Source organism: Corythoichthys intestinalis, chromosome 13 (assembly GCF_030265065.1).
Source record: "Corythoichthys intestinalis isolate RoL2023-P3 chromosome 13, ASM3026506v1, whole genome shotgun sequence".
Taxonomy (NCBI): domain Eukaryota; kingdom Metazoa; phylum Chordata; class Actinopteri; order Syngnathiformes; family Syngnathidae; genus Corythoichthys; species Corythoichthys intestinalis.
The window spans coordinates 20,927,330-20,948,658 of NC_080407.1; the positions used below are offsets into that span (position 1 = coordinate 20,927,330).

General features: G+C 38.9%; 1 protein-coding gene across 5 annotated transcripts in view; it reads left to right on the forward strand.

Annotated features, from left to right (window-relative positions):
* Nucleotides 1-722: 722 nt before the first annotated feature.
* LOC130927844 (oocyte zinc finger protein XlCOF6-like) overlaps nucleotides 723-21,329 on the forward strand; it is a 28,113-nt gene continuing 7,506 nt past the window's right edge. The window contains exons 1-3 of one of the 5 annotated variants that reach the window (XM_057853931.1): nucleotides 760-843; nucleotides 2,798-2,936; nucleotides 5,637-6,029. In XM_057853931.1, coding sequence (XP_057709914.1) covers nucleotides 5,681-6,029 — 349 coding nt within the window. In that variant the 5' untranslated portion in view covers nucleotides 760-843; nucleotides 2,798-2,936; nucleotides 5,637-5,680. Of the gene's footprint in view, nucleotides 1,044-2,797; nucleotides 2,937-5,636; nucleotides 6,030-9,950; nucleotides 11,783-21,329 lie in introns of those variants that run through there. The other 4 variants (XM_057853929.1, XM_057853932.1, XM_057853930.1 and 1 more) reach the window with 4 other exon arrangements.

Genomic DNA, 21,329 nt, shown 5'->3' on the forward strand with positions numbered 1-21,329 from the left:
AAAGTTTTTGAATGCGAAAAAAAATTTGAGATTGAAAAATTTGCATTTGAACACTTAATTTTTAATTGAAAAAGTTTTCTTTCATTGAAGCAATCCTTTTTGTGTTTGGGCCATATTATGATTAGGACATTTGTGTCTAAATCATTCAACTCCTCCAAAAAGTTGCTTCAATCACAAAAAATATTTTCGATCAAAGAAAAAAATCATTTAAAAAATTTTTTTTGAAATTATGTGCAAAGCAAATGACCATATAAGGTGCATGAAAAATAATTTTGACCCATTTTAAAAATGTATTTTGTTTGTTCATTTCATTCATTTTTATTGCAGTTTTACTGCTTTACAACTATTATATACATATATACGAAAGTCAATTACATGCAATGACAGTTTTCTGCCATCAGGGGGTTCTGGCCCCCCTTTAAAATCCGTTAATGATGTGAATTGGGGGGGGGGGCAAAATACATGCGTTTTGTCGTAAACAGTAATATTTCGGGTGTCTTTCAAAATATTCTCTGGGTGGCACCGGTCATTTTGGTTTTTGAACGGTGTCGATGGCCAACCAGTTTGGGCCGCGCGCCGAAGAAACGCCATTCAAAAATAAATAAATAAAAAAAAGAAAGACTGAGATTATTTCTTCCGCATTACATGCACTAAAGCTGGTGTTCCTGTTTCACGTTGGACAATGAAAAGTACGCAAAAAGAAAAAAAAAGAAAAAGAAAAAGAAGCGGTGTCGCATACGTTTGCGTCATGCGTCATGACGTAGAGAATGTGAGTTGCTGGAGTTGCCGTCCGATTGCAATGGAGAAGTGGTACTTTGAAGACAATCCACCGAGCCCCAAGAGGTAATGTAATCGACTGAAAGGTGTCACATATTTTTGGACAAGAATCCGTTCAATCTCGCTTCTGCTTCGAGTCGTTTGGGTGCACGTTGAAATTTCGAGGCCTGCTTTGTTAGCCTAGCCTAGTTTAAAAGAGAGCAAACAACGCGCCTGGGATAAACACGTCGGCGAGCAAGCAAACGTCAAGTCGGTCAAAAACTGAGGTGAGTAAGTTAACTTTTGACTGAACTGTCTCACAAATTCTATACATTACAATTCGAATGTTTAAAGACACATAATGTCCTATTAGGGCTGTCACGCAGCACTATCTTTACTGTTTTTGTTTTTGATCGTCTCTTACTAATTTGAATGTGATGTAAAGCACTTAAATTATTCTCATGTTACAATTCTACATTTTAACAATCGAAAAATGGAATAACGACCTTTCAGTCACATCCTATAATAGTTGCTGGGACACAATTCTGTAACAATACATTTACAATGACTACGAACACCAATCTGCAATTTATCCAATTTAAAATACTGCATAAATGGCATAAAACTCAAATGAATGCGTATGGGCTTTTGCCATTCCAATAAATGTCCAAACCAAAGGCATAGGTTTGGTCTCAACATTGATAGGGACGGTATAAACTAGTACTGTCAAATGATTAAAAATTTTGATCTAGTTAATCATATGTCAACTGTGTGATTAATCATGATTAATCACATTTCCCTCGGGATGAATAAAGTTGCTCTTCAGGAAAAAAAATCTAGGAAAATATTTGACTTAAAATTTGTTTTAAGATTAAATGTATGATGTATGAATTAATTAATACTTAACCAAATAGAGTTTTAAAATTTTATTTAACAACTCAGCACGTATAAAATAAAATGTCTGTATTGTACAGCAAAGAGCTTTAACAGATTGAAGTCAGACTAACAATGTAGTGTGGTGACCCTTCATTATATGGCATAATTCACCCACGGAACTTGTGTGTATAGTTGGCCGAGCGCGTTGCCGGCTACGTCACAGTTACGTGACAGACACTTAAGAGCCGTGCACGTTACGGCTGAATTCAGAGTTCACAGAGAGTCCCAAGCAGCCAACAGGTGTTGTGCCGAAAAATAGTCGCCCTGCGTGAAATGTCCCCCCTGTCGTGAACGCTTATTTATAACGCTTTATTGAGGTAAAAACATCAAATTTTTTCATGGACGCATTACAGTAATGGATTTACGGCTGTAAAATCAGTTTTAAATGAATAAATTACACAAAATACTTGTACTGTATTTAGTAACAAATCGTGGACTGGGCCACATCTTTGAACAGAAATGTATTAGTCTACAGGTTTTCACGACCATATCCCAATGACAATCACACAGGTATGACATTTATCAGTTCAAGCAGGGTAAAATAATACATATTCACGGTACAAGAAAATTGCTTCCATTTCCATCGATTGGTAAGAAAAAAGCTGTTTGTACGAGTGACGTGTGGGCGCTCAATAATAAAATAAATAAACAAATAAATAAATAAAATAAAAGCTCAATAAAGCGTTATAAATAAGCGTTCCTGTCAGGGGGGACATTTCACGCGGGGCGGCTATTTTTCGGCACAACACCGGACACAGCAACACGTCTGCTCAACGGGCCAACAAGACTCCCGCATCGCATCCGCCACAGTAGCTCAATTACCGTTTGGCAAATTACCCAAAATTAACTGCCAACTTAAAGAGCAGACAAGCACAATACAGTAACAATAGCTAGTGTTTCAAAAAATGTGTAAACAACTTGTCTGTTAAATTGAACATTTCACACAAATAAATTCAGCTGTATTATGTGCGCAGCACAAGCAAATGCTCGAATGGCAGACTCCTGCCTGCTGCCATCATATTTCGAGCGCTATCTGTTCCAATAGTAGTAACTTTGTCTGTTACCCCCCCCCCCCCCCCCCCCCCCCCCCTTTACCAACATCCAGAAACTGAATTTGCCATGAAGCATTCCTGGGTCATCATCCTCACTCATAGTGGCTGGCTGCATTTTGTCCTGCATTGCCACGCGGCGAATGTAAACATCAGCGTGTGGGACTATGGGATGCAGTTACGGCCAAACTTAGTGTGAGTGGTAAATTGCGTTATTTTTTTTTTTATGCGTTAATATTTCCAGATTAATCATGGTCGCTAACGCGTTATTTTTGACTGGCCTAGTATAAACACATAACCTGCATGTACACTTTTTGCTGAAAAGTTGGAAGTGATATGTCGCTACCGTCCGTATGCAAACCTACGCCCTTGGTCCAAACTGTAAGGAAAATACTCCAGATACATATTTGCAAGCTATTTTGTAGTGTGAAAGTGTGAATGAAGGAACTCTTATCCCTTTCGAACTGCGGGATTCCATTGTCTCCAAATCTTGCTCTGCTCGGCGATCTGAATATTTTTTGGATTCAGGCCCATCTGCTACTGGCGTTCGCTAGAAAAACAAAACAATGTTGCTTGGTAAAATAAACAAAATATTAACACGAACTAATGGCTAAATTTACTCATGGAACATATAACATTGGAGCAAATATCTGCAAAATCAAACAAATTGTACAACTATGCAAAATAATGGTCAAAATTCACTCGAATGCTGAAGCTAGAATTATGATTCTTTCTTGCATGTGAAGTAGGGGTGTGACAAAATATTGAAATGGTGATATATCGTGATACTTTGTATCGCAAAAGGTAATCAATACGCTCCTGCGAAGAATTGATATATCGTTGGAGCGCTTACAGGTCCATTTTTGTTAATTTTAAGGCATTAACAAGTTTCTGTTGAGTGTGAGTCACTGCCTATTCATTTGGGGAGATACTTTGCTCCTATCCTGAAACTCAAAATAAACCGGAAGTGACCCATAAATGCTCCTAAATCCTCAAGAAGCAACCAATAAATGCCCCAAAATAAAAAAGGAGTGACTTAAAATCATCAGCAAATAAACAGATTCATAATACTGTGACTTCAATTTTCCAACAGGATTCAAAACAATTCTTACATTTTCTTTTAGTGGTATGTCTATATTGTCCTAAGCATTAGGGTGAGCACCAGCAGAGTAGATAAATAAATGTCACGAATCACTGGAGTGAAGTACGTGAAATAAAACTTAATGATGCACGTTGGTAGGACGCTATGACTAAGTATTAGGGCCAAGTAAATAAAATATGGACTACGACATTAAGTCGTACTCTTGCTATGAGAAAAAAGTTGCATTATTACGTAGGGGTAGTTGCTGTGAACAGCTATGTCAGGGAAGTTCAGTTTGAACCCCGAGAAAAATACCAAAACATAGCTCAAAATGAGAATGATGAATCAAACAGCCAAGGATTGCCTTCTTCGAAGATTTTTATATAACATGATATATCACGGGCACAAAATTATGACCCAGCTAGGAGCTGAGGTCAGCCAGAAAGTACGAAACTGTTCACTAGAAGCTAGAAACTTATACTGTTAAAAAGGGCAGTGCCAAAGCGCACCGTGAATTGAAACTTTACCAAGAAACGAAACTCATCATCTCACAAGCCTTGGTATTTTTCCAAACAAAACATCTTTGAGCTGAGACCTTGAATCAGCAGCTGTGGCCAGGAAGAAGTTTGATAAGCCATAGTTGCTATATTGTACTTATTCAGGGCATATTGGAAACAACAGGAACATAACAGTCCATATTTGGGCATATTGACTCCGTCTACAATCGTCAAGGCTATGAGAAGGACCACTCAAAAATATTACAACAGATTGTTCTAACAATGGTACTCTATGCTATAATGTTCTCACGCAAGCATAACAAAAGCATTCAACGTATAATATATAATGGTTGTGTTTTAAGCATGAATAAATTCTCTCACAAGCTACGCACTTTCCAGTACGTACACGTTCTTTAACTTGGAGCTAAATCCTTGTATTGATTATAATTTGTTCAGAGACATTAGCCCAACGTAATTATACAACTTTTATTCTCATACTATTAATTTGATGTTTATTCTAGTAGAAGCAGTTCAATGTTTTTTCTCGTACTATTACTATGAGAGTAAAAGTCGTATTATTATGTAGCTGAATATGGAGCTACGTACTTTACGTAGCGCGATGCCGCCTCTGTTAAAATCAACAATAGTGAAAGTCTTGTGTTTTAGAATAACTTTTAATAAGGAAATCCTTAATATTTTGACTCATCTACATCAAATGATGATCAATAGAATGAAGTATAATTTAATGCTTCGTCATCGCTCCCAGCTAAGGTAAAGTGTGTTGCAGTTTACAGCTGCATTACCCCTACGTAATAATGACTTTTTTTCCTCGTTGCAATAGTACAACTTTATTCTCGTCATTCTTTTATACTAAAGGCCATATCGCACATCCCTAATATGGACTTGCGAGAGACTGCACACGACAGTGACGCCCTCCGATTATCCGTTGAATTACGTCCATGCTTTGGCCACTGTGGTCTGCTTTTTTGACTTTGTGCTGCTTTTCCTCACTTGCATCCTGAGCATCTGACATTCTCAACTTTCCACGCATGTATTTTATTATTATTTTTTACTAGCCTTTAAATGTCGACGGAATATTGTGCTCGTCGACGCATTTACTTCATCGACTACGTCAACAACGTCGACTAGTCGGGACAGCTCTATTACATTGTGTTGTAGTGGATGACAACAAGATACGAATAAACACAAAATCGTCACAGAGGATTACTTCTGAAGCAGTAAATTTTGGGGGGGGGCATTATGGCAAATGAAGACATAAAATTTGGCCCATGTGTGATTGTGGTCTTGGTCTTGCAGATGTCAGTCACGCGCATCGTCCTGAACGCCTGGAGTCTGCTCGCATGGAGGTAGCTGAAGAGTCGCCATACACCAAAAAGCTGGAGGAAGAATTTGTCCACATTAAAGAGGAGCAGGAGTATTTCATTAGAGTGGAGAACCCCCACATTGAGGAGCAGCAGCAACCTCATCCGCTTAAAAAGGAGGAGGAGGACCCTCCATATGTTAAAGTGGAGGTGGTGGACATCCCCAATTGGAGTGATGAGCCCTTGATGGGTGAAGATGGAGGTCTGAGTGAAGCCAGCAGAGGGGCGGATCTTCTGAGTGGCAGCGGTTCAAAAGAAGGATTCCAAGCAGACAACCTCATCGCTCGACCATCAGAAAGTGACGACTTCACATCAGGCTTGCTGTTCTGTGAGTATTACGTTACTCACCTTGAGGGGAATGTGGGGCTCTGTCTGAAGAAGATGCCGGAAATGTCATTTAGTGGCATTAATTCAATCCGTATAGTCTTTATGGGACAGTGTGTCCAATCCTTGTTGTTTTACGAATTATGACTGACTCATTTCGACATTGGAACATCAGCGCGAGTTTAAGGTGCAACACATCTATGTGTAAACTTATGAAACGGAAGCGCGTGTAGTAAGCCTGAACGATATATCGTTTAAACATCGCCATCGCGATGTGCGCATGCGCAATCGTCCCATCGCAAGAACGTGCGATAGTTTAAAAAAAAAAAAAATTTTCATATCCATAAACCTTTGTTCTGCTTCATTCGCTCGCACAGCCTCCCTCACCCCCTCTCCCAGTTCTCAGTCATTGCGGCACTTGCTAAAAGTTAATGATGTCTTTGATCTGGCCAAAGAAGCCGACTTCACATGGGCAGCAATCTGTCAGTCATCGTTTAACCCTTTAACACCTAAGCCTATTTTGGCCGAATTTGCATGCATTTGATGTTGCCTTTATATTTCAAAGAAAAAATTGTTCACAATGGCCAAGTTGGGTCCCTTTTTTAAGGACACCTTGAACTTCATGTCCAAACTGTTGTTTTCTTCACTGACCAATTATAATCCACATTTTGGACCCAAAAAGACAAAAAAATCCCAAAATATTATTTCAAAATTTGTAATATTGATGTCCCATTGACAACCAAACATGCTCGACCAAACGTTTTGAAGCCTGATAATATTTATTCTACTTGTTAGGATAAACATTCAATAGAAAAAAATAAGATTGAATAGTTTTATGTTTGACAGTTCAACACAAACAGCAAGTATGGTCATAGGCGTTTTTGGCCTTTACACATACTATGGTCAAAACGGGTTATATACAGTACAGTGCAAAATAGTGAGAGAAAAAAAAATATATCATCTAACACAAAAAGGGTTTGTAGGATATCTCTTTGTGAAGTTAGGTATTATACCCATCACCTTATCTAAAGTATTTACGTACATGCAACCAAGCTTCTCGAACACTCATCTTTATAAGATTTTCTTGAAGAAAAATATATATAACATTGAAAAAAAATATTTAAAAAAATATTGACAAGTACTGTAGTTCAGTTCAATTCAAACTTTTCTGGCATACGACCCAATAAATTTTTTTTTTTTTTTTTTTTTTTGCGAACTCAATAAAGCTTCTGCATGAACAGGTCACGGAGCTGCGTCACACACAACGTCACACAGCCTACTCCGTCCCGTTTGCGCGCTGCTGTCAGCCTGTCACTTCTACTCGTAGAAACGCCGACTCATCCCAGGAAAACAACGGCAAATACGGCTCATCTTCTTCTTTGAGTTAATGAAATAATGCATTAGCTTGCGCTAAATTTAGTTTTAGATTCATTCTGCACGTTTCAAAGTCGCTCGCTCAAACTGGCCGTTGTTTGCTTCAGCATGCCTCCTTTTCCTTAGTTGGCGCCTCGCTCGGAAATTTATTATTATCTTATTTTTTCAACAAATGTCCACATTCGGTTCGTCCTTCTTGACATCACAACAACTATTGGGATTTGTAGTCTTTTGTGCTTCTTTCGGTTTTGAAAAAGGACAAGAAATGATGGAAATATGGAGATAGATACATGGTCCATGCAGCGTTTTAATGCATATTTATGAGTGCAATAAAACTATAAAACTCAAATGACAATATCTCCCGTTTTTCTTGGTCGATTGACTTCAAATAAAAACTGGTGTGGACATCAACGTCCGTACTTTCAAATGAGACCAACCAGCGGCACGTGGGTGACGTAATTACAGCGTGACGAAGCTTCTAAGACGACATGGGTAAACGCGTCGCTGCCAACACGTTCGGTGTTAAAGGGTTAACTTGTTAAATAGTGGGAGAGATTTGTCTCAAAAATATTCTCACAAATACATCTGCGATTCACACATATTTTTTGTAGATGCACAAATATATCCAAGATTTTCACATGTGTTTTCGAGATCCACAAATATATTCGTGAGTTTCACATGTGTTTTTGTAATCCACAAATATATCCGTGAGTTATACGTGTGTTTTTTAATGTTGTGCGTGCACTCATCATGAATTATTGTTTGCAAACATTCTAGAGCTGAAACGAATACTCGAGCAACTCGAGTAACTCGAGTTTAAAAACTGATCCGAGTAATTTTATTCACCTCGAGTAATTGTTTATTTTGACAGCTCTAATGCGGGACAACGCGCTGATGTCACGTGCGTAGAGAAAGAAGCCAAAAAAAAACTTACTCCAGCCGACAGCTGCTACAAACGACGACGACGTTGCTAAATACTAGCCCGCACGATTTTACGCTGGTGGCAGGTAGCGTCTGATGAGTCTCATAGAGATCACATGTATGTTGGAACTAGATGCTTAATGACAGACTCGGCCGCGTCTGGGCAGCATTAGCAGACAGCCGCCATCTTAAAGCAGTAGAGCGCTAAGCGCTAATAAAGAGCGCTAAGCGCTAATAAATAAGATTAACGTTACTGTCACAAGCTCAAGTAACGTTAGCCCTGCGGAGGGCTAGGTTTCTAATAATTATGACCACTTTCGATGCGTGGCTAACGTGTCTTACATACAGGCTTTAACATAACATAGCGTTGTGGAGTGATGAGGGTGTAAAATAAAAACTCAATAATGCTAACTATCAATTTTAGCTCAGTAATCACTGCTGGATAAAACACCAAGTAGCACTGGTCCCTAATGTGCTCCAATACAGCCTGTATCATACATTTATTTTGAACACTGCAAAAACTCAAAATCCTATCAGGACTTAGTTTAGACTAACTTAAAACTTAACTAGAACTTAAAAATGGCTTGACACAAATAATAATAATAATAATAATAATAATACATTTTATTTCTAGAGCGCTTTTCAAACACACAAAGACGCTTTACAAGAGACATGGAATCACAGTACGATAAAAAGGTTTTAAAAGGATAAAAAATTAAAATCACAATAAAAAGAAGTAAAAATATGACAGCTAGGGGTTATGGTGGGTAAGAAAGAGTGAACAGGTGTGTTTTCAAATAGAAATTCAATTGAAACATGTGGGAAAAAATCTTAACTTTAACTTTTAAGTGATGTGTGTTATCAAGCGTAACGGCATTTATATATATATATATATATATAAAATTAATTTTTTTCTTTTTTAATACGATCTAAATATTTTTTGAGTGAAAGCAGTGAATTAGTCTTTTTTTTATTCTAGTTACATCTGAGATGCAATTGTTGGCTGTTTTCAAAAACATACATCGAAAATAAAGACATTGACTGAAAATGGTTCAAGATTAGATGAAATGTCTTGTTTTCTCATGTATATTTATAATTGCTCTTCACCTAAAAATATATTTGTTTTATCCGATTACTCGATTAATCGATAGAATTTTCAGTCGATTACTTGATTACTAAAATATTCGATAGCTGCAGCCCTAAAACATTCGAATTGTATTTGTGAATCGGCGGCCACGTGCATTTATTTTTGAGACAAACATAACAAGAAACGGTCAAATTTTCAGACACAAGATTCACACGTGTTTTTCAAATTCACAAATACATCCACGATTCTCACAAATACATTAGTCATTTTCACATATGTTTTTCAGATCCACAAATACGTCCGCGTTTTCCACATGTATTTTTCAAATCCACAAATACTTCCGCAAATTTCGCATGTTTTTAAATGATGTGCTTGCAATTATCATGACTTGACTTTTTTACGTATTCAATTTTGCTTGTGAATTGTGGGAGCTGTGTTTTTTAACAATTAACATGCGCATTTATTTTTGAGACAAACGTCACTCGATGTTTGACCAAGATTTTCTCACACACAAGCCGACAATTTTCACATGTGTCTCAAAAGGTGTTCCGGGCATGTCCCACCGGCGGGAGGCCCCGGGGACGACCCAGGACATGCTGGAGAGACTATGTCTCTCAGCTGGCCTGGGAACGCCTTGGGATCCCGCTGGAGGAGCTGGTTGAAGTGGCTGGGGAGAGTGAAGTCTGGGCTTCCCTGTTAAAGCTGCTGCCCCCGCGACCCGACCCCGGAACAAGCGGAAGATAATGGATGGATGGATGGATGGATGGATGGTGGACAGTTATGTTTAAAACTGATCATAATTATTACATTTGAAGTGCTTAAAAAGCATTTATTAATATATATACAGTGGGGCAAATAAGTATTTAGTCAACCACTAATTGTGCAAGTTCTCCCACTTGAAAATATTAGAGAGGCCTGTAATTGTCAACATGGGTAAACCTCAACCATGAGAGACAGAACGTGAAAAAAAAAAACAGAAAATCACATTTTTTGATTTTTAAAGAATTTATTTGCAAATCATGGTGGAAAATAAGTATTTGATCAATACCAAAAGCTCATCTCAATACTTTGTTATGTACCCTTTGTTGGCAATAACGGAGGCCAAATGTTTTCTGTAACTCTTCAGAAGCTTTTCACACACTGTTGCTGGTATTTTGGCCCATTCCTCCATGCAGATCTCCTCTAGCGCAGTGATGTTTTGGGGCTGTTGTTGGGCAACACAGACTTTCAACTCCCTCCACAGATTTTCTATGGGGTTGAGATCTGGAGACTGGCTAGGCCACTCCAGGACCTTGAAATGCTTCTTACGAAGCCACTCCTTTGTTGCCCTGGCTGTGTGTTTGGGATCATTGTCATGATAAAAGACCCAGCCACGTCTCATCTTCAATGCTCTTGCTGATGGAAGGAGATTTTCACTCAAAATCTCTCAATACATGGCCCCATTCATTCTTTCCTTTCCACAGATCAGTCGTCCTGGTCCCTTTGCAGGAATACAGCCCCAAAGCATGATGTTTCCACACCCATGCTTCACAGTGTGTATGGTGTTCTTCGGATGCAATTCAGTATTCTTCCTCCTCCAAACACGAGAACCTGTGTTTCTACCAAAAAGTTCTATTTTGGTTTCATCTGACCATAACACATTTTCCCAGTCCTCTTCTGGATCATCCAAATGCTCTCTAGCGAACCGCAGACGGGCCTGGACGTGTACTTTATTCTGCAGGGGAACACGTCTGGCAGTGCAGGATTTGAGTGCCTGGCGCATTGTGTTACTGATAGTAGCCTTTGTTACTGTGGTCCCAGCTCTCTGTAGGTCATTCACTAGGTCCCCCCGTGTGGTTCTGGGATTTTTGCTCACCGTACTTGTTATCATTTTGACGCCACAGGGTGAGATCTTGCATGGAGCCCCAGATCAAGGGAGATTATCAGTGGTCTTGTATGTCTTCCATTTTCTAATAATTGCTCACACAGTTAATTTCTTTACACCAAGCGTTTTACCTATTGCAGATTCAGTCTACCCAGCCTAGTGCACGTCTACAGTTTTGTCTCTGGTGTCCTTCGACAGCTCCTTTATCTTGGCCATAGTGGAGTTTGGAGTGTGACTGACTGAGATTGTGTACAGGTGTCTTTTATGCCGATAATGAGTTAAAACAGGTGCCATTAATACATGTAACAAGTGGAGCCTCATTAGACCTCGTTAGAAGAAGTTAGACCTCTTTGACAGCCAGAAATCTTGCTTGTTTGTAGGTGACCAAATACTTATTTTCCACACCAATTTGGAAATAAATTCTTTAAAAATCAAACAATGTGATTTTCGTTTTTTTTCTCCCACATTCTGTCTCATGGTTGAGGTTTACCCATGTTGACAATTACAGGCCTCTGTAATCTTTTCAAGTAGGAGAACATGCACAATTGTTGGTTAACTAAATACTTATTTGCCCCACTGTACATATATATATACATATATATATATATATATATATATATATATATATATATATAAAATGCCTGTCAACAATAACGCGTTAACGACCATGATTAATTTGGAAATATTAATGCATAAAAACAAAAACAAAAAAAAAACGCAATTTACCGCTCACACTAAGTTTGGCCACAACTGCCTCCCGTAGTCCCACACGCTGATGTTTACATTCTCCGCGCGGCAATGCAGGACAAAATGCAGCCACCCACGATGAGTGAGGATGATGACCGAGGACTGCTTCATGGCAAATTCCGTTTTAAAAAGCTGCCTAATGGAAATCTGGATAAAACCAAAGTTGTGTGCACATACTGCTGTCATGAACTGTCCTTCGATCGACGCACAACCAGCCTTCCACCTTCGGGCAAAGCATATCTTTGCTAGTGTTAGCAATGACGCTAACACTGCGGGAACAAGCCGCAGTCATCAAGCTACACTGGAAGCGTGCGGACTCGGACTTATCAACAAAAAGACAACAAGTAGGTTGATTACTGCTATCGCTACTTGGGTAGCCAGAGACTGTAGAATGTAGACCCATTATCATAGTCGAAGACGAGGGCCTTGAAAATCAAATGACAACAAGCAACAACAACAACCAATGACAAACCACTAGACAGGTACAAGGCAGTGCCAGCATCGACTTATGTCCACTACAGTGGTGATCTGCGCACAGTGGTGCCCACAGTAAGCTGGCCCACCTTGCAGAAAAAGTATCTGGTCACACCTGCCACAACCGTTCCTTGCGAGAGACTGTTTTCTTTGACAGGGCACATTGTTCAAAAGAAAAGGTCTGCTCTGTTATCTGAAAATGTCAACAAGGTAGTTTGCCTGAGCAGTTGGTTAAAAAACTATAGAGTATGACTGTCTAACTTAAGCAGTGTTTCTAAACACCTTGACACACAGTTTAGTGTAATGATTTTCAGTTAAGTGTGTGAAAATTGACAGTTTATATTTTTTATATCCCACACAGCTTTCAGGCCATTTAGTGTAAAACTGCAAATGCTGCATTTATTTGTGTGAAATGTTCAATTTACACAGACAAGTTGTTTGCACAATTTTTGAAACACTAGCTATTGTTACTGTATTGTGCTTGTCTGCTCTTTAAATTGTAAGTTAATTTTGGGTAATATGCCAAATGGTACTTGAGCCACATTGTTAGTCTGAGGCACTTTAATCTGTTAAAGCTCTTTGCTGTATAATACAATTTATTTTATTTTTTATTTTATACAAGCTGAGTTGTTAAATAAGATGTTAAAACTTGGTCAAGTATTAATTCATTCACACATCATACATTTCATCTTAAAACAAATTTTAAGCCAATTATAGTATTTTCCCAATTTTTTTTCCCTAAAGAGCAACTTTATTCAGCCTGAGGGAAATGTGATTAATCATGATTAATCACACAGTTGACATGATTAACTAGATTAAATTTTTTAATCGTTTGACAGCACTAATATATATATATATATATTCGACGGGCAAAACATACCGTCGACGGGTATTGACGGGTTAAAAAAAAATTACGTGCGGATAAAGTTTAGAATGGCGGGCGCTGTCGATGCAAGCGGTTGTTACTAACACCCACAAGGGTCAGATTGTCAGATTGAGCAAAGAGGAAGAAAGTGGGCGAGCGAGAGAGAGGGAGTGAGATCGGTGAGTTGGGAAAGTGTAGGGGTAGCGCGAAGGTCAGTGGCTGCATGCCCCACATTTTTGTTTTGGTCAATAAAAGTATTCATAAAGAGCCATCCGACGCCTCTCGGTGTTTTTATGCACGCCGCCGCCTTCCTGAGGAGGAAATCGGACGAACCCGGACGACAACGAGCCAAGTGAATCACCGGTTCACTCCTCACTACGGCGAGGAGTTGAAAACACCGCTAATTACCAAAAAGGGCAGAATTGGTGACACGTGAAAGTGGCATAAAGCCAAAATAGCGGACCACAATAGCCAGAGCCTGGAATTATTTCAAGGAAAATATGGAGGGAGCCACTGTGTGTACTCTTTGCTAAGATGAGCTCGCATACCACGGTAGCACGTCAGCTATGAACGAACACTTGAAGCGCCGTTACCCAAGTATAATTTTCGAGGACAACAAGAAACAACAAGCTAGCGGATTTTAAGTCCATACAACTTTCTAACGATTTTTTAAAAATGGAAGTTACCTTTATGTGCGTCGTGTCAACGTGCATTTTTATTTAATTAAATAATTAATATATATATATATAATTAGATATTTTGTTAAATTATTATTAAATTTATTAGGATCATGGAAGCTCCCACTTAGGGAAAATATATACATATATCCTGTGTGTGTGTATATATATATATATATATATATATATATATATATATATATATATATGGAAACAGCACTGGCCTTTTTACTCTAATCCATGACTGCACTAATGTTAGTTACTTTATATTATAAAGTATCATTGTGTATACACATACAGTAGTATACTATAAAATTAATACTATTTTTAATTTTTGTTACTCTGAGTATGTGCCTCTCATTCAAAATAATTGTGGTAATATTTCAGTGTGCCCTCTACTTTATCTATTTTCAGGTTAAAACAAACTAAATTTGAACAGTTTTTCTCCTCCCCCCAAAATGCGGAATGCACACCAGAAAAAGCATCTGAACTCACACAAAGTATTCTGAAAATGGTTGTCCGGGACATTGCAATTCATTTTAACATTTAGAACAATATCGACTATGACATACCACAAAAAGAGTAAGAATTGTTTTGACTCCTGTTAAAGAGATGAAGTCACAGTTTCCGATTATTTTTTTTGCACTAGTTCATGCCAGCAGCATTTGACCTCATTGTTTGTGATTTATTATTGATATTTTTTATTTATTTATACGTTAATAAAGAATGTAGGTGTTCCAATTTTTTTTGTGTGAATTAATAAGCTTCAACAAAAATTTCATTATTAAAGTAATAAAAAAAAATATATACAGTATATTAGATTAGTCGACTAATCGTAAAAATAGTCGGCTGACTAATCGGGAGGAAATTAGTCGATTTTTAAAAATCATACTTTGGGGAAAAAAGTCAGAAAAAACATGTCTTATATGTATCTCTTTCCAGTGCCTGATCTGAATAAATACATTGAGGTCACACACCCACCCACACACACACACACCCACACACAAAATGGGGGGGGGGGGGGGGGGGGTATGAGCTAATTCGCGGTTTTTCACTTATCGCGGCGGGTTCTGGTACCTATTAACCGCAAAAAACGATGGAATACTGTATACTGTGGTCATGATGAGTCATCCAAAGTCTTTCCAAACAGCTATTCAAGTCATCTAGTAAAAATTTCTTTGAAAAAAATTTTTTTTTTTTATATCGCAATATATTATCGCAATATATCACAAACCCCAAAAAATCGCAGCAATAGTTTTTTTCCAATATCGTTCAGGCCTAGCGTGTAGAGCAGGGGTGTCCAAACTTTTTGCATAGGGGGCCAGATTTGGTGTGGTAAAAATGTCGGGGGCCGACCTTGGCTGACGTCCTTTACGTAGAACAATATATTTAAGCAAATTTTAGCAAGCCATTCAGCGTGTCACATTTGCTTAACTATTTTTTTTCTCTTTCGACTCTCGGGCTCTTGCGAAATACTGCTGCTGTGACATTAAACTAGCTTCAAGTTGCTTCAATTTCTCACTGCGAATCTTCCCTGTTATCTTGTCGTACATGTCAGCGTGTCTTGTTTGGTAATATCGCCTCACATTGAAATCTTTAAAAACAGCGACGTCTCTTTGCAAATGAGGCAGACACAGTTTTTGCGTATTTTAGTGAAGAAATAGTCTAATTTCCACCTATCCTTGAAGCGTCGGCCGTCACAGTCAACTTACTTTTTTTTTGTTGATTGTCATCATTTTAGAAAATAGATGTAATGGGTCACGGGGAGTAAGGTTGCTTAGCCCTTAAATACCTCCAACATGAAGCAATAATCCGAGACTAAAGTAATAATAAAGTCCGAATGAAACCTTTTTTTCAAGTTTGTAAAAAGAAAAGTCAAAATGAATATGTGTAATAAGCGCTCTATATCTATAACTCATGCTAAATCATGTTTTTTTTTTTCTCATGGAACCTGCAAATGCATGTGTTGACTTGCATCCATCACTTTTTTTTTTTTCAAAAAGAAATGTCAAAATTATAAATTAGTCTCAAAATCATGAAATTTTAGTTGTATCAAATGTGATACATTTGGCATAAAGGGTTAAAGTGCTGCTGCCTTTTAGTGGGTAAATGAGGGGCAGCATTTTGTGTGTAAACTACTTCAAATGTTGGTTGCAGTAGTGCTGACCAGTTCATTAAGTCTGTGTTCGGACCAGAGGTTATTGATTTTATGACAGATGCTGGGGGCCGGATGAAATTTGACCACGGGCCGCATTTGGCCCCCGGGCCGGACTTTGGACATGTCTGGTGTAGAGTGATCGTCTGCAAAACAAGCATGTACACCATGATTGTGTGAAATATGAACACATGGCAGAAAAAACTCAGGTGGCTCGAAATTTCGTTCTGAGACCCCCAATTTGACCATATTTTAAAAAATCTCAGCGTGTGTGATTCATCATCAGAAAGTTTAAAATATCTTTTTTTAATCTGAGCAGTATGGCATTTTTGACAACCTATAGACCCTACCCACGTGACGTCACAAATCCGGCCTCCTGACTGGTGCCGCCCAATTGTCCGTCAACACATCGTGTTTACCTGTTACGGCTACGTACATTCCTCCTATTTACGGCGTGTTTTTCTGCTCGTTAACATTAATAATCAAAATGGTGAAGGCGTGTGTGGCGGTCGGTTGCAATAACAGAGAAGATAGACGGAGAAGACGGAGAGACTTGAAGTTCTACCGGATTCCGAGAGACCCGGAGAGAAGAGAGCGAGATGGGCTGCTGCAATTCGACGAGGAAACTGGGCTCCAAACGATTACCACAGATTATGTAGTAGTCATTTTATATCTGGTAAGATGCATTTAATAAATATTTAGAGGGTTTTGGGCTGACAACCCCAATTAAGATCATTGCTAGGCTAATCGCCGACAACATACACGTATGTATGTAGTGAGACTGCTATCGCTAAACCATATAAACATTAAAAGCCCTAACTCCATTGACAAACGACATGAAATACATTAGACTTGACAGTGGATGTTAGCAATAACAAAAGATTTTGAATTGAAAATTTCGTAACTCACCTTTCCAAGCACAAGATAGATTCCTGCCGAATTTTCGTGGACGAGGACCTGTTTCACCCAACCAGCAATGAAGTATTTATAAGCCTCCAAGCTCTTAAAGTTTTTCAAACTTTCGTGAGAATAAGCTGATTTTGTGTGGACAAGATAGTTGTACATGTCAGGGTAGCTAGCAGATGTCAGGCAAATACGGCGGAGACAGCGGGTCGAAAAACATCGATTTAGGCATCAAATATGGATCTGGCGAATGGATAAACTGAAGCTTTTCCACATAACGCCTTTTATGCAACGCATCAAGTGAGTTTACGGCATCCGAAAGCACCGGGTCTTCCATGAAATGCATTATAAATTGCTCGATCAATTGAGACCGTTGATAATACAGACACAAAATGACGGACAAGGGGTGGAACAATACAGCGAGCACGTGATTTTGTGACGTCGTTGGGTAGGGTCTATAAGTAGTTCAAATCATATGAGCTAAAAATAGTTTTTCTAGGGCTGTCAAAATTATCGTGTTAACGGGCGTTAATTAATTTTTTAAATTAATCACGTTAAAATATTTGACGCAATTAACGCAGATGCCCCGCTCAGAGTTTTAAATGACAGTACACATTGAAACGCTCACTTGTTGTGTTTTATGGAGTTTTGCCGCCCTCTGCTGGCGCTTGGGTGCGACTGATTTTATAGGCATCCATGAGCATTGAGTAAGTCATTATTGACATCAACAATGGCGGGCTACTAGTTTATTTTTTGATTGAAAATTTTACAAATTTTATTAAAACGAAAACATTAAGAGGGGTTTTAATACAAAATTTCTCTAACTTGTACTAACATTTTTCTATTAAGAACTACAAGTCTTTCTATCCATGGATCGCTTTAACAGAATGTTAATAATGTTAATGCCATCTTGTTGATTTATTGTTATAATAAACAAACAGTCCTTATGTACCGTATGTTGAATGTATATATCCATCTTGTGTCTTATCTTTCCATTCCAACAATAATTTACAGAAAAATATGGCATATTTTATAGATGGTTTGAATTGCGATTAATTACGATTAATTACGATTAATTAATTTTTAAGCTGTAATTAACTCGATTAAAAATTTTAATCGTTTGACAGCCCTAAGTTTTTCATTTTAAAAACAAGTTTTGGACACCTGTGCTGGTACATATTAAGTAACAAACACTTCAATTCGCATTTTGCAACAGAAAACTTATTAAAATCAACAAAGGCCATTGTCATCATCATGCACTTCATTGTTTCCTCTCACATAACTGATACTCGGGGGCTGTAACTGTTTGAGGTCCTTGTCCCACCAGACTGACGTTATTCCAAACCGCCGCCCAACATTATTTTGTTGCAGTCTTTGTCGTTGTGTAGCCCATATTCCAGCAATTGTGCGTTTTGTACTCAGGAAGTATTCAAGGATAATTTTTACAAATACTCCCATGTGTAAAACAAGGAGCAGAAATGTCACGTCTGTATTGTTCGTCTCCATGGTTTACAAAACATTGCGGTATATAAACATGTGTCAATTACCGCTTTGAAGGTATAACTTGGTATGAAAACGACACTGTTTCAAAATCACTGAAATTTTCCGTCATACCGTTCTTCCGGTATTAACTATTCTTTGTATCCCAAAAATGCAGGTAGAAATCCCTCGCAGCTGCAGGTATGGTTCACTCCCTGCCCCCCCAGTTGTTGCTCAATGTGTCAGCTGTGATACACGATGGCTGCAGGCAGTGAAACAACTCAAAAGTTTTTGCTAGTTGCTGGTATGGGATTGGTTAGGTTTGTAGCCTTCTCTCGGGAGAGAAGGCTCGGTAGCCGTATGATCGAAGGCTTTAAATGTGTCAGTCATCGTTTAGTTTCTTTCACACCCGTCTGTGGCAACTCATTCAAGTGAGGGGCTGATGTCAGTCACTCAATGAAGCCTTGAAAAAAGACAAGCATTATTTCTTTGTTATTCTTGTTTAAAGATAATTCACATAATGAATAGTGGTTGGAACCTGTTGGTACCTCATTAAACGGTACGATTGACGATGCAAAGCTCACGATAACGATGATCTCACGATATGGCGATACAATGATTATTGATACAATGGTCAGGAAATCGTTCTACAAAGCAATGAATAAACATGAAAAACATGCACTTCTCATCCTTCTGCTGTGAGTTTACCACTGGTAGACGTCGGATCCTTACTTAAAAAAATTTGGGCTCGACAGGGAGTGGGAAGAAGAAAAACTAATTTAATCCCACCCCTGATCTCATCGTCCAACAGTCTTATTTCATGAGATATTCCTGTCCTTTGACTTTAAGTTCACACAATGAAGAGACAGGAAAGAAAGAAAAAACAAGAAGACAAAAACAACTAAACCAATAGACAACCAACTCGACCAGTTGTGTCCAAACTAGGGATGAGAATCGAAATCCGATTCCAATTCGGAACCGGTTCCGAGTGTTTCGAGGCCTCGACATCACAATGAAAAAACCTTAACGATCCCTTTAATGATCCCTAAAGACGCATAGGCTACGTTCATACTACAGGTCTTAATGCACGAATCCGATTTTTTGTCATATCCGTTTTTTTGGCATGCCCGTTCAGATTGACTTTGTCCATTGAGACCATTCAAGTATTACGCATGCGCACTAATTTGCAGTCCGACACACGCTGAGCAAGACGACCCGCATGCGCAGAAGCATCAAAACAAATGACCACACATGTTGGCTGTCATTCCAGGGATTATCATATTTTTCTTGTTAAAAAGAGGATACAAATAACAGACATTTATTATCCACGTTTAGTTTTATTTTCAAAGTTTATATGGACTGATAGAACGCATACACGCACACACATAAGCCTTGACGTGTGTGCGTGAAATGACGTGGGTGCGTCAGTTTGCCCCGACTCGGCAATGTGTTCAATAATGAAATATTGCTCATTCGGCGCACAGAATTAAAATCGAAAATTGACAGGGTTATCCTTTTCTTCATTTTATTTTTTTATGACTGTGCTCAAGCCCGCTTCGTGCTTAAAAGCAGAGTTCAAGCTAGGCGCTAATGCCTGCATCGCTGCCGTCCTTCGTGCCTCTTGCTGTTTGCTGACGTAATAAGTGCATGAATTCCGATTCCGGAGAATGGACAGTACAGACCGCCGCAACAGTCTGGAAAAATGTGGCCCAGATCGGATTTGAACCACATACGAAAGTGACCCAGATCCGATTTGAAATGGTCCAGTTCTATGCAACTTGTCACGTTCAGACCGTCAAGTTAATGCCTCACTCGAGTCGGAAAAACACGAAAAAATCGGATTCGTGCATTAAGACCTGTAGTATGAACGTAGCCATATTGCGTCGCGACGTGTCTTGTTGTCCAGACACATCAAACTAGCATGGCGCCAAGAACCACTCGCTTCAAAGTTTGGCCACACTTCACCAGGAAAAAGGGTGAAAATGAAAGGTTACGACAGTTTAGCACGAGCATTGCCGCCGTAAACATAACAATGACAGCACATAGATTCGAACGCTCGAAAGTGTGTCTTCACTTCACGAGGAAAAATTACAACAAAGCGACTTGCAGTCATTGCGAGATGGAAATAACTGCATCGGGAGGGAATAGACTGCACTGTCCTCACTGAGACGCTAAGGCTCAGTCCTGGCTATACAGCCAGCTAAACTCCCAAATGACGATGCAGAAGACGTTGGTATAATAATTTGCTGACTTTATTCAACCATCACTTGAAACTAAAAATAGAAATGAAACGAATCAATTTCGTCCCCAATAACAAACAGGTTTGCATCAACGTAAATCAGCGATGATTAGCTGCTAACACAGTAATAACAAACAGTTAGCATGCGTTCGCTAGCATTACCACATCGTTTAAAGCACTACACAACTGGATTTAAGTGTCCGATCGCGAGTGGAAACACACAACAACAACACAGAAGATGATACATACAGGCGTTGGCTCTGTAGATGTTTTAAAAACATTAACAAAGAACGTAGGCTCATAGCATTGTTTCCCTTTCTCACTAACTCGCTCACTCGCTTGGATCCGGCATTTCTTCTTCGCGTGTAAGCGCGCTCTTCTTCACGTGAGCGCGCTCTTCTTCGCGTGAAGAAGCGCAAGGGCGCCACCACTTGAGCGTGAAAGCGCCATAAAAACTAAAAGGCATGCATTTCAATATACTGGTAAATAAAAACAGGGGTCCCCAAACTATGGCCCGCG